Raw genomic sequence first — 13,838 nt, forward strand, 5'->3', positions numbered from 1 at the left:
TCAAAACATAAGTACATACATCTATTTTTAATAGATACATGGATACCAAATTCATTTGAGCCCTCTTTTATTTACATAATTAGTAAATTTCATACCTTGAATGAATTCATCATACAACTGATAAGTAACGCTTTTAAAAATATATGAAGTACGTACCAAATATACTCGTATCAAGTGCAGATACTTTTAAACTACATTTGAATATTTTTCCAAAATGTAATTAATTGTTAGATAAGTTTGAGTATAAAAGATTGGAAATAAAATAATCTGAGTATTCCTAATAGCTTCCTGCAATAATGAAGATCCTTGTCTTAGTTTTGTCTCTTGTTTCTATCGGGTAAGTCCAATATTTTTACGTTTTACCAGTTCTCTGATTTGCAGTGATAGTGAAATAAAGAATATGTAACTAAAGGCACAAGTATCCTTATTCTCTTTGCAATAAATAGTATAAACGTCTATTCATTTCATTCATTTAAGCCTTAAATTTTAAGGCAATACAGTGATGGGTTTTTAATATAAATTCTATACGAGGGTGAAGACTGTTTTCGGCAACAGGCAGGGAATTTTGAAAAATTAAATTCGTTACAGTATTAAATCTAACAGCTTATTACTATTATTTAGAATGTCCATATATTTCTTTCCAGTGCTCAAAATATTATTTGTTCTTATACAAATTGTTGCTGTTCATTATATACTATTTTAGGGGACATTTTAGCGTTTTACTAAAAAACGACTCCATGTGGTCTTTGTTTAAATCGATACATTTCAAATTGGTATGGTAAAAACCACCACAAAAACCTTTACACTGAAGGCCTGGTGCTCTCTTGGTTAGGTTATTCGTACAACTTTTACACAATTTTACCATAAGTAAACAGTCCAATAACTCAATATTCGATGTAAAGAAGACGTAAAAATAGAAGTTGACAAGATATACGATATGCAAAAAACGTACTATAAATGTTAATATCGATATCTTATTATCTTATCAATAACTAGAAGAATTTTAAGTTGTACTTATTTTAAAATAAATTAACAAGTACCATTCATTGTTGCACAATTATTGTTGTGACAATCATGAGTTTTTTGCTAAAAATATTGTTCTTGTATGTTAAAAATTACAGCACTAGATCATCTATCTATACAGGGTGATTCACAACTTATCCAAAAGAATTTGGGAATAGATGCGGTATGAGAAATGGAGTCAATATCGTAAAACAAATTTTTGAATTTTTCTTTACAAAATTGTATCTGTAAGAGTCCCTTGTACATCTAGATTTTTTTTTGATAAGTTCTGAATTACTGTATAAATAAAAATTAAATGCTGTTCGTTGGTAAGCGCATGACGGTTGAACCGTTTTGCCCATTTTTTAGAATGTTCGTAATAGTCCGAATAAGGTTTTTAGGGAAAGAAAAATTGAAAAAGTTGCCCGAAAAATTAGAAAATTCTAGAAAAACTGAAATAAGTTTATTGAAATTTGAACAGGACAATGTCTGTCAGGTCATCTAGTCATAAATAGAACTTATTTATTTCCAGTCTTCAAAATATCATAGAGCCCTTAGGAACTGTTTTAGTAAAACAAACGTAAGGGTACGCTTGTTTTTTTGCTGTTTTCGATCCCTAATGCATAAAAAGTTGTTCTCTTAAGGAGAACATTTGTATGCGTAATTCCCATGTCCCATCGACAAAAATTAAAAAGTAATTCTTTAACCAAAAATAAGTAAATTTATAATTAATTTAATCATAAGTTAAAGAAATTAATAAAAATTAATTCGTTTTGAACAACATTGAATTGAATCGTCTAACTGAAAAAACAGCAGGAACCATATACACCCCATTAAGCAAACATGAAGTTGTTGCAATATTGCCAACAATTTAAAATAAAACTGCAAAGTTGTAAAAGTGGCAAGGAAAAGTTAGTTTAGCAAGTTTGTTGTATATTTCTCGGTATTCCTGCTACAAAATTGTTAAGAATTTACTAAAAACTTTCTCAGCAATGTTGTTTTTATTTCAATGTTAATTATAGAATTACCAATATTGCTATTTACTTGTCTGGTATTGTTATAATTGTATTGCACCGCACTTTTTCTATCTATATTTTAAGGATTTCCAATTGACCTTTTCTGCTTCTAAAAAGAAGAAAGAATAATTAGTTGATACTAAAGTTTTGATACTGAATCTTTTGGTTTTTGAATTTTTTTATTTTATGTCGGTTAAACCATATAACAGCAAACGGCAGTAATGGCACTACCAAGAAAAGTACGACCAATCACAAACGTGATAGAAAGCATATCAATGTGCGGCGCCAAATTTGAAATGTGGTATTACCTATCTTAGAAACACCATCAAACTGTTTGCGGTTCACTTCCAATGAACTTTGTGGTTAAAATATGAAATATTCTAATAAGCTTTCAATGACCTTACATAATAAAATTCCTAGTTTATTGTTTCATGGGGTTAATAAACGAAATGACGACACCGTTTGGATATGCAAAAAAGTGCCGTCATCAAAATTACAGAAAAGAATATGTTATCGTTTTAATTGTCTTGTGGATATCCATTTGAGATATAAAGACGTACACAATTATGGTGTTCGAAATTGGAATAAACACTTAGGCAGGATAAATGATATTTATGAATGTGCGTTATAATAATGTATATTAAAACAACAGAAAAGGATTTAGGGATATAAATATACAATATCAAAACATAGTTCTTATTAATATGTAAATAAAGGATTATTCGTTTCAGCTTATGGATATACGATAATTATTCAAAACAGATCTATAAAATATAAACAAATATGGATATCCATAGCACACCATGAGACTATATCTTAAGAACGATACGTTTATATGAACATATTTTTGATCAGAAAACAGCCGTCGCATATTCTTTATGTATATGCCATGTCTAGTTTCTTAATATTTGATTATATTTTAGATTCGCTGACGACGAGATCAATTCCCGGTATTTCCCCAAAGGCTTCAAGTTCGGCGTCGCAAATGCTGCCCCCCAGATCGAGGGAGGCTGGAACGAAGACGGCAAAACCGAAAGCATCTGGGATTATTACGCCCACACCTATCCAGAGAAGATTGTCGATCGCTCCACTCCAGATATCGCTTGCGATTCCTACCACAAATACAAGGAAGACGTGGCCATGGTGAAAGCCATGGGTGTGGACTATTACCGTCTGTCCATCGCCTGGACCAGAATCCTACCCACGGGATACCCCGACAAGGTAAACCAAGCCGGCGTGCAATACTACAAGAACTTGTTCGCCGAACTGAAAGCTGCCAACGTGGAGCCCATGGTGACGCTTTACCACTGGGATCTTCCTCAGTCCTTGGAGGAGCAGCTCGGAGGTTGGCTGAACGAGACTGTGTCGGATCTCTTCGCGGAATACGCGAGGTTGTGCTTCGAACTGTTTAAAGATGACGTGAAGATGTGGATCACTATCAACGAACCGAAACAGGTCTGTTCTGCGGGGTACGGTGCTGGATATTACGCTCCTGGAGTAGTTTCCAGTGGAATTGGAGAGTACATTTGCGCGAAGAATGTGATAATGGCCCACGCCAAGGCTTACCACATCTACGACGACGAATTTAGGGCCACCAATCAAGGTAGGTTCAACTTCAATTTTCACCGTTCGCTCTGTTTAGGCAAGGCAGGCTCAGTATTAATATCTAGATGCTTTGGATGGGTTTTGTCTTTCTCTAATTACAACAAATGAAAGGACAAAGAGATATGTATCTAGTAAGTGCTTCTAGATGTTAATACCGAACTCACCTGCAGTTTTATTGAATCTTTGCGATTTGATGCTTGTAGGAAGAATTGCGATGGTCGTCGACTCGTTATGGTTTGAACCTGGAAGTGACAGTGCAGAAGATCAAGAAGCGTCGGAAAGAGTCCTCCAATTCGGGGTAAGACACTACAAATAAAACCGTAAGGTTATAAAAGTCTTTATAACGGGTTTGCAAGGAATTTCCTTCGAAATTTTGCAAGCGAACGTTCGGCAAGTTCGTTGTTCGTTACACAGTTGATTGTACACCTTGTTGCAAAGTTAATAATAATTATGAAATTACTAAGAACTTCCTTTTAAACATTACTATTAGCAATAATAAAATGTCAAAGTTTGAAAACTCTTAACACATTGTACCTCAGTCTTATCTTCCAGTTTATGTCAAGATATTTCTAAAGTCATTTACGAGTATAACAAAATCATAATAGTCCAGACAGTATCTGTTTCAAAGAGTCCAAATTTGGGCGAATCGTATATCCACGGAGATTTTTTACTTTTTGGCTTTCACGTATCACTAGAAATGAACATTTTTATATGCGCATAAAAAACATGGGCTTAACTTTTGGCGGCACAATATGTTAAAAAAATTCGAAAAATGTCATATTTTTCTTCCTATTTAATTATGTATCTTTTCAAGAGTTGATTTTAGGCGAAAATGGAAGAGGAAAAAAATGTTTATAATTAAATTTTACAAAATATTACTAGTTACAAATCGAATGAATCATGATTATTATTGTGAAAATCGAAAAAATCTCAAAAAATGGGGTTAAAAAACATTATTTTTTAGGGAATTTTTTTGGGGTCTTTAAGTTGGGTATAGGACCTTCATACTTGGCTGAAGAAAAGCTCATGTTATGTAGAATCATCATACCAATTTTCATCAAAATCGGTTCGATAGATTTTGCATAATAATTTTGCAATCCAGATTTTGAAAAAAAATTTGTAAATTTTCAAAATTTTGCACAGCAAAAATCAAGGCCCTTAGATACTTGAAAATTTAATCACGTATAGAAGGGCTCTCAAGCTTTCAAACGCTTTTCGAAAAATTCGAATCCATCAATTAGGAGAGCTCTGGCACTTATTTGCTTACATTTTAAACAGTAAATAATATTTGAATTATACTTTAATCATAAAAGAAATGATGATTAAATTAATAATTAATTAATTAATTAATTACTAAATTTCGACATATTTTGAAAATAATTGTTGTTTAAACAATTTTGGAATATTTAAATAAATTTGTTTTTGATCCTTGATAAACAGTGTATAAATTTATGCACTTACCTTTGATACAATAAAAAAAAATAAAGTTGATAATTAAAGGAAGTTTAAAGATAAGTAATTATCGGACTGTTCAAAGACCAATAATTATTAATGATTAGGCATTTGAAAATACGCTAATTGTTTTTTTAAATCGCAAGATATCGATTTAAAAAAATGATCAAAATTGGACCTCTAGAAGTTGACATTAAAAAATTTTTAAGGTTTTGAACTCGCCGATTGACTTTCGATCAGGCCGAAGCGACCGCGCTCTCTGCTTCCCCACCACCACCACCACCCGTACGATTTTCTTGAATTTCTCGCTTGTACCGGGATCGGCATAAGTCAGGCAACCAATTTGCATTAAGAGAAAAAAATGCAGCCTCAAAATATATTTATTAAAAGAAATTACAAAAGGGATTCGAAAAAGGGTTACTGTAAGTGTTCAAATTGATGCCCATCTTGATCAATGCATGTACGGCAATGTTTCTCAACGGAGAGGCAGGTCCGGCGAAGCGTGTCAAGCTGTCCGCGAAGAGTTTCAAATTTTTCGAGAGCGTTGCCTGACTTATGCCGACCCCTGTATAAATAACTTTAAATTTGTTTTAAAGTAGGTTGTCAATGAAGAAAAGTATTGCAGACTTAGACCTGGTAAGAACTCGGAAAACCAAAGGTATTTTTCGGAAAATTAGCCCGGATGTCCTAGTACATTTAGTGTAAATGACAGTTAACTTTGATCGGCCATAACTACGTAACTAATTGACCAACCGATCTGTTTTTTTTTTAAAAAACCGCCTTCCAAAAAACTTTAAAAACAGCCTTAAAAAATTTGATTTGATTGAATATTCACAGTTATTCTATGTAATTGTACAAAAAGTACAAAAATTCGACCAATGTTTAAACAAGCGCCAGAGCTCTCCTAATTGATGGATTCGAATTTTTCAAAAAGCGTTTGAAAGCTTGAGAGCCCTTCTATACGTGATTAAATTTTCAAGTATCTAAGGGCCTTGGTTTTTGCTGTGCAAAATTTTGAAAATTTGCAAATTTTTTTTCAAAATCTGGATTGCAAAATTATTATGCAAAATCTATAGAACCGATTTTGATGAAATTTGGTGTGATAATTCTACATAACATGAAGTTTTTTTGAGCCAAGTATAAAGGTCCTATACCCAACTTAAATACCCCAAAAAAAGTCCCTAAAAAATAATATTTTAAGATTTTTACAATAATAATCATGATTCATTCGATTTGTAAAATTTAATTACAAATATTTTTTTTCTCTTCCATTTTCGCCTAAAATCAACTCTTGAAAAGATACATAATTAAATAGGAAGAAAAACATGACATTTTTCGATTTTTTTTTAACATATTGTGCCGCTAAAACTTAAGCTCACGTTTTTTTTTATGGGCATAGAAAAATTTTCATTCCTTTTTGATTTTGAAGCTATTTATAATTAAAATGAATACAACTTCGTTGAAATGTATGTATGTAGGCTGACTAAACCACTAGTAGTGACGTCACTGAACCATAACTCATATACGGCAAATTTTCAGATCGGCCTTTACGCCAACCCGATGTTCATCGGCAATTGGCCTCAGGTGGTGATAGACAGAGTCGCACAACGCAGCGAATTGGAAGGATTCTCTACTTCCCGCCTCCCCGCCTTCACCGACGAGGAAATCGCTTATGTCAAGGGTACCTGTGATTACCTGGCATTGAACCATTACGCTACCAATATGGTGAACGCTACCGCGGACGCGCCCATTGGTAATCCAAGTAATGGGAACGACATAAGCGTCTTGACCTGGAAAAAGCCGGAATGGCCTGTCGGAGCTGGCGATTGGTTTGGCGTAAGTTTCTTTCAAAAATAATTAAATTTATGGAAAAAGTTATTTTAACACGTAGGTTGTTCCGTGGGGTTTGAGACACCTTCTTGTGTGGTTGAAGAAGACTTATGGTGATGTTGAAATCATCATTACAGAAAACGGCCTTTCCGATACCACCGGAATAATGGAAGACGATCACAGAATATCATACTACCAGGTACAATTTTAAGCACTTTTATACGTTTCTTCTGCAATTTCTTTTTTGTTTGCTTGAAGGGCTATTTGAGCGCTTGCTTGGACGCCATCTACGAGGACGGAGTCAACTTGTCCACCTACACGGCTTGGAGTATTATCGATGATTGGGAATGGACTGGAGGATACACGTGAGTAAATAAAAAAATTCATAAATTAAAGAATTGGAATGTATTGATATCATTGTAAAGATTCTTGATAGTACCTAACAAAATTTTCATGATTTTTAAAAAGTATATATATTTTGTGGTAAGGTAACATTCTGGTAACACTGTAGTAACATGTTAAAATATTATAAACTTTTTTAATCGTTAAAAAAAAAAGGTAAACGCATTTTATCTAGAAAATGTATGCACTATTTTGTTGTAGTGCATTCTTGGGCATGTACTACGTCAACTTCACGGATCCAGAGAGAACCAGGATTCCAAGAAAGTCTGCTAGTTGGTTCACAAACATGGTCGCCACGCGTTGTCTGGTAGACACTTGTACAGAATAAAAAGTCACATTTACTTATACTCTAGTGCACAGTTGTAAATAAAAATGTTCATATATTTAAAATGTTTTTATTACTTTAACAAAATATCACCTTTTATCTGTTATCGCCGGCATTTCAATCAGTCTCTTAAATACTGATGCGAGTCTGTACTGTGGAATAATCATGATTTTTTCCGAAATGAAGAATCAAAATGTACATACCAGACCATACTCCAATGAAAATCAAAATAAGAGTCAGTATCATTATTCAAGTGAAATGCTTTTACTTTTATGTCATAAGTGAATGGATGGTACTTTAACATACTTAACAATAATAATAATAGTAAATCTCAACAATAGTAAAGAGAATGATACAAAGAATTAATATATTTACAAAAGGTATAATTAATATACCTGCAAATTATATTACCTACATAGTTATTCCAAAAGTATAATAGTACAGCAAGAACAAACGAAAATATCATCAGAGCGATTTTTTGCCAGGATAAGAGTCAAGTCAAGGATTAAGGTATAGAAGGACATATAAAAAATAATATACAGGGTAGCCCATCGAAAACGTACCGCAAGACATTACAGGGTAGTAAAGAACTTTTCGGCAAAATCCAAAAACAGGTCAAATTTGTTTCTGAGGGGGACAACTTTTGGCTCAAAAAGCATACCAAAATCTTCAACCCCCTAAGTGGGGGTGCTATCCCCTAAATTTTTTCAAATGGGAATGGGGGTCAAGTGGGGGGTCATTAGAAAGGGCTTTTAATTCTCTATACATCGATTCTTACTTTTTGAAAATCGATCCATTATTTTAGAAAATATGCAGCTTTGAAAATACGAACAATATTTTTGACGAGAAATGCGAAAATCGATTTAATTTTACTTCAAAACTTACGGTATTAGCTTGGTAAATTCCTTCAAAAGAATTCGCTCTTTTTTTTTTTCTGATTTGCGAATTCTTTAGCCTGATTTTGGTGAGCAAAAAATTGTCCGCTTTTTGTTTCGTATTTAGATAGGCCACAAGAAGTTGCTAGATAACTGTCTTGTGACTTGTAGTTGAAGAGTACCAATACTGCCGAGTCTTTTAAATTGATTAATTATGGTGTACTCAATTCCAGAAAGAGTAGAAATTATTGAGCTTTTTTTCAAAAACAATGAATGCGGAAATCGGGTCGCCGAACTGTTCAACCAACGGCATCCTGAGAAACATGCGTCTGGAAAAATTGTTCGCGAATTGGTGGCCAAATTTCGCGAAACTGGCTCCGTTCATAACAAAAAGAGGCAGGTTGAAAATCCGGTACTAAATGAACCTACGGAAATAGCGGTATTGGGGCAAGTGGCAATGGATAGTACGCTGAGTACAATGCAATTGGCTACTGCGACAGGAGTGAGTCGTACAAGTGTCCAACGAATATTAAAAAAATACAAATTCCATCCTTATAAGATTCGGCTAGTGCAAGAGCTAAATGAAGACGATTTTGATCGTCGTTTGCAATTTTGCGAAATAATGACTGAACGAGCGATAAACGATAATTTCCTCTTTAATGTGTGTTTTTCGGACGAGTGTACGTTCTTCTTGAATGGTTTAGTGAATCGCCATAATTGTCGTTACTGGGCTGATACCAATCCAAGGATTTTCCATGAGACACACTCCCAACACCCCCAGAAGTTGAATGTATGGGCAGGTATTTTTGGAAATTCCATTGTAGGTCCTTTTTTCCTTCCTGGAAATTTGACAGGCGATATGTACTTGGATTTACTACAAAATGTCATCGACCCAGCTCTAACAAATATCATAGAGGACGACCCTGCTTACAATGAACACGAACTGATTTTCCAGCAAGACGGAGCTCCTCCACATTACTCGCTCAATGTGCGCAATTACCTAAATGAGACGTTTCCAGGACGCTGGATAGGACGAAGAGGTGCAATTGAGTGGCCCCCTCGGTCACCCGACTTAAATCCTTTAGATTTCTTTCTCTGGGGGCACATTAAAAGCAAAGTTTACAGCACTCCACCTGATACCTTGGAAGATCTGCGAGGACGAATCATTAATGTATGTCGCGAAGTAACACCGCAAGTGCTCCAGAATGTTCGACAACGGTTTGAAGACAACCTGTATCATTGTATGCAAGTTGGCGGACAACATTTTCAGCATTTACTTGACTAATACCGTAAGTTTTGAAGTAAAATTAAATCGATTTTCGCATTTCTCGTCAAAAATATTGTTCGTATTTTCAAAGCTGCATATTTTCTAAAATAATGAATCGATTTTCAAAAAGTAAGAATCGATGTATAGAGAATTAAAAGCCCTTTCTAATAACCCCCCACTTGACCCCCATTCCCATTTGAAAAAATTTAGGGGATAGCACCCCCACTTAGGGGGTTGAAGATTTTGGTATGCTTTTTGAGCCAAAAGTTGTCCCCCTCAGAAACAAATTTGACCTGTTTTTAGATTTTGCCGAAAAGTTCTTTACTACCCTGTAATGCCTTGCGATACGTTTTCGATGGGCTACCCTGTAATTATCTAAAAAAAGAGTAAAATTCTCTATCAGTTTTATAGCAGTAGCATTTACTGAAATTACTAACAATAAAGTAAAATAAAATTCTAATAAATAAATAAGTAAATAACCATATCAATAAGGCGCTTTACAATGTCTCTATTTTTGTCAACGACTTTATTATGTTTTAAAATATTGTCACGAAATGCCGAATCAAGAAAAGTTTGAATGTTTTGTTCTCCTAGTAATTTAAATTTTAATGATGAACATGTATGCTCGTGTTTTTTCAGGATTCAGTAGTATCTTTCACATATTTTGTTTTTCGTTTCACTACCTGTTAACCACTCATATTTGTTGTACCAATTTTTACTAAATGATCTGTTGCGCTTCTATCAAAATTGTCCTCATTAAGCTCCTGATTTGGGATTAGTCTCGATCGAGAAATGGGGAACATTCAATGTTGAAGCTGCTTGTCGTCTTAAACTATGTGGGTTTTCAAACTCTCTTCTCTTTTCTTCTTTTTTTTTATGTTGAACATGTCAAACAGACCGTTAAATTTTGCAATAAATATGAAAACCATAGCATTTTTAAGAGATTCCCATTTAAAAATTTAGGAGTTGCAACTGCCACTCGAAGGTGATTGAATTTAGGGATGAAATTTTTACGTTCAAGATGTCATTTTTAATAAATATTCACAATAATTGAGATATCGAATTTATTCCATTTAGCTGTATCTCGTATGTGAATCGTGACGGTACCTGAATACACATTTTATATTCGTTTATCCAAAAAAATAAAATATAAATTATTTTGACATTTGTTGAATTACTAGAGAATTGTCTTGAATTATATCTTAGATTATAGTAACCTGAATTATTAATTTGACTTGGGTAGTTTGTAAAATGTTTTCTGTTGTTAAAACCCTTATATCATTTACTTTGACAAAGCAATTTTCGTAAAATTTGTTGTGAACCTTTTCCTTGTAGTTCCTCATTTTTGACTCTCTGAAAGGTATTATTTAATGTCATAATTTCTAACTTTAATAGGGTCGTTTCCTTTGGTGAAATTCGATATAAAATGATACATAAATATAAAATATTTATAGTCAACAAAAAGTTACTTCTTTTAAAAAAAAAAAAATAATTGTAGCTCATTTGCTAATATATTGATTGCAATTACATTGCATCGAGTTCAAATTCCTATAGCATCATTATTATCATCAGCTTGTAGCAAAATTAACAAATAATTCTTGGATCGATTTACCAAATAAATCGGTAGATTTTATTTTATACCTTGTCATTAAAATCACTAAATTCTATTGATAAAATTGCTGCCGATTTTTTACTTAAAAGTGAGTTTCTATATCATAAACTAATGCAGCATTGCATAGGTACTCTTTATCTAATTTCATTTTTACGATTTGTGGTATTCCTGTTTTTAGAATATAAGTCAGTAAATATTTCTCGTCATTATCTAGCAAAAGAAGCATTAATGGCAATACACTGGGCGCAGTCTTGAGATAATTGATAAATTAAAACTACTGTAGGTATTGCTGAAACTAAATACAGAAAACTAAAACATTATTAATATGTTACACATGCTTGTTTATTAAATTTACTTTTCCTAATTTACTTTACTGGTTGAAAATATTATTAGATCATTATTTTAGATCTATTAATTCACTTTGTAAACGATTTAATTTCTGGATTCTTACTATTTCTGTAATTCCCATAGCAACTTCTGAAATATCTCTTCCAGAAAACTTCCGCTGTCACCCGCGTGAGCCACAATTAGTTCTGCATCCTCTTCTCTGTTCTTTTTCAATTGAGTGCAGGTGAATTGATGACGTGCACCTTTGACCTTTTCCATAGATTCATTTTTGACCACCTTTATAGATTTATGCTCATCGCGAAGGTTAAGATAAAGCTGTGAATAAAATTGGAAATTAATTATTTTAAATTCACATCAACGAAAATTTATTATCAATGGGTAGTAATAAGTAGTTGATTATTGGCTGAGTACTACTAACTAGACTATTAATGTCTAAGATTTGGGGTGTCTGTATTGTTATGTTTAAATTCAGGGTGCATGATTTTTTTTCAATTTTATCACCGTAAAAATAAGTGTGCAAACATCCAAAAATCAGTTTGGCGTTGCTCAGAAGCCGCTTATGGATATGTACACAAAATTAATAAAAGAAAATTAAATAACGATGATATGTATTTTACCTTATAATCCTGAGATGAATTTATCAACGTTTTTATAAAAATTAGGGTTTTATGAAGTGTAATCATCATTTAAAAAACTTTGTGCGTTTTGACCGATTATAACTGGAAACTATTGTAAACAGTAGGTAATTTAGGAACCAGTGGCGGCCCGTGGGTTTAACCACGGGGGGGCGCGTTTTGAAGAGAGAACTTATATGAGAGGAGGTGCGGGGGTGAGGAGGGCGGTAGCCCCCCTCTTAGCGCTGCAGGCGAAAAATTTTGAGGAATTTCAAGGTCATTGTGTTTTTCAAGTACATAGGTTCACCAAAATGAATACTGTCAGTGTGTAGATACAGTACAAGAAGTAAAATTCCAACGTGTGGGGCTGAAGTGGATGATCGATCCAACCCAGCTGGGATATATGTAGATTTAGAGATGAAAAATATTTATAAAAAGATTCTTGGGAATTTTTACATAGGAGGCACTGCCTCAATTATTTATTATTTACTATTTTAATAACATCAATTTATATTGTTTAATGCACTCACCTATTTTTTAAAATTAAAATCCATTCTCCTGCTTTTGTCCGCACTGAACTTCTGTGTCACCTTTTCGTTAAGTCTGGAATATTTTTAACCATACAGTTCTCAATGGACAACATTCCTAACGCACTTAAGACGATCTTCACACATAGTATTTCTCAAAAAAGTTTTAATCAGATTTAGTTTTGAAAAACACCGTTCTGGTTCTGCTGTTGTCATTGGTATCGTCACTAATATTTGTAAAGCTTGAGTAATTTCCTTAAAAACTGGCCTACTTTTGCAGTCTTTCTGTACCTGAACTAAATTCAACACTGGCGCCAGACGTCCGTTATTTTTCAATTCGACTTTTTCCTCTAAACTTAACTAATAACAAGTTTTTTTATTTCACGTACCCTCATTTTAAACTTAAACTTATAAAATATAATGTCTTAAAAAGCGCCAAACCAAAAACAAAACACGTATAACTACATTGCAGTGATACGGGATACTGCCACATTGAGTCCCAAAATAAAGCGCACGAGCCTATCGCCGCCTACCCCTCCACAATCATATGTAAAAATATGCTTTCACGGTGGACTACGATTTCACCGTCCGCGATGGACTGGGGATTGCGCGCGCGGTCCGACATAACTCTTTGGTACGTTCACGGAGTACATCCACTTTATGCAACCAACCTAACATATATGACATATTGAATGCATACTATTTAGATTTTTTATTGATTTAATAAATACATTATTTTTTAAGTTTACAGTTTGAAAATATCTGGGGGAACGGAGTCCCAGAGTCCTCCTTCACGAGCCGCCACTGTTTAGGAACGTAGTAAAACTGTTGTTTGTAAGCATCAAAAGCTTAAAAATGTTTTTTTGCCATTTACCTAAAACATTATTATCAATAACTTGGAACGAAGAAGAAATAGTTAAGTATTATTTGATGTAATTGGTCAAATCAGAGCAGGAGAAAAAT

At 33.6% G+C, this 13,838-nt stretch overlaps 1 protein-coding gene across 1 annotated transcript; it reads left to right on the forward strand.

Moving 5' to 3' along the window:
- The first annotated feature begins 260 nt into the window (after nucleotides 1–260).
- LOC108910646 (myrosinase 1-like) lies at nucleotides 261–7,697 on the forward strand. Its single transcript, XM_018715335.1, has 7 exons — nucleotides 261–337; nucleotides 2,942–3,621; nucleotides 3,827–3,921; nucleotides 6,615–6,911; nucleotides 6,967–7,104; nucleotides 7,164–7,270; nucleotides 7,509–7,697. Exons 1-7 carry the CDS (start codon nucleotides 297–299, stop codon nucleotides 7,633–7,635), a joined length of 1,485 nt encoding a protein of 494 aa, XP_018570851.1. The 5' UTR covers nucleotides 261–296; the 3' UTR covers nucleotides 7,636–7,697.
- The last annotated feature ends 6,141 nt before the right edge of the window (nucleotides 7,698–13,838 follow it).

The sequence above is a fragment of the Anoplophora glabripennis genome, unplaced genomic scaffold, assembly GCF_000390285.2.
Source record: "Anoplophora glabripennis isolate ALB-LARVAE unplaced genomic scaffold, Agla_2.0 scaffold579, whole genome shotgun sequence".
Taxonomy (NCBI): domain Eukaryota; kingdom Metazoa; phylum Arthropoda; class Insecta; order Coleoptera; family Cerambycidae; genus Anoplophora; species Anoplophora glabripennis.

What these genes read in the sequence shown, in the direction of transcription:
- LOC108910646 (XM_018715335.1), top strand. Translation starts at nt 297, where the DNA reads ATGAAGATCCTTGTCTTAGTTTTGTCTCTTGTTTCTATCGG. An exon ending in TTGTCTCTTGTTTCTATCGG is followed by an intron (nt 338 to 2,941) that starts GTAAGTCCAATA and finishes ATTATATTTTAG; the next exon opens with ATTCGCTGACGACGAGATCA. An exon ending in ATTTAGGGCCACCAATCAAG is followed by an intron (nt 3,622 to 3,826) that starts GTAGGTTCAACT and finishes TGATGCTTGTAG; the next exon opens with GAAGAATTGCGATGGTCGTC.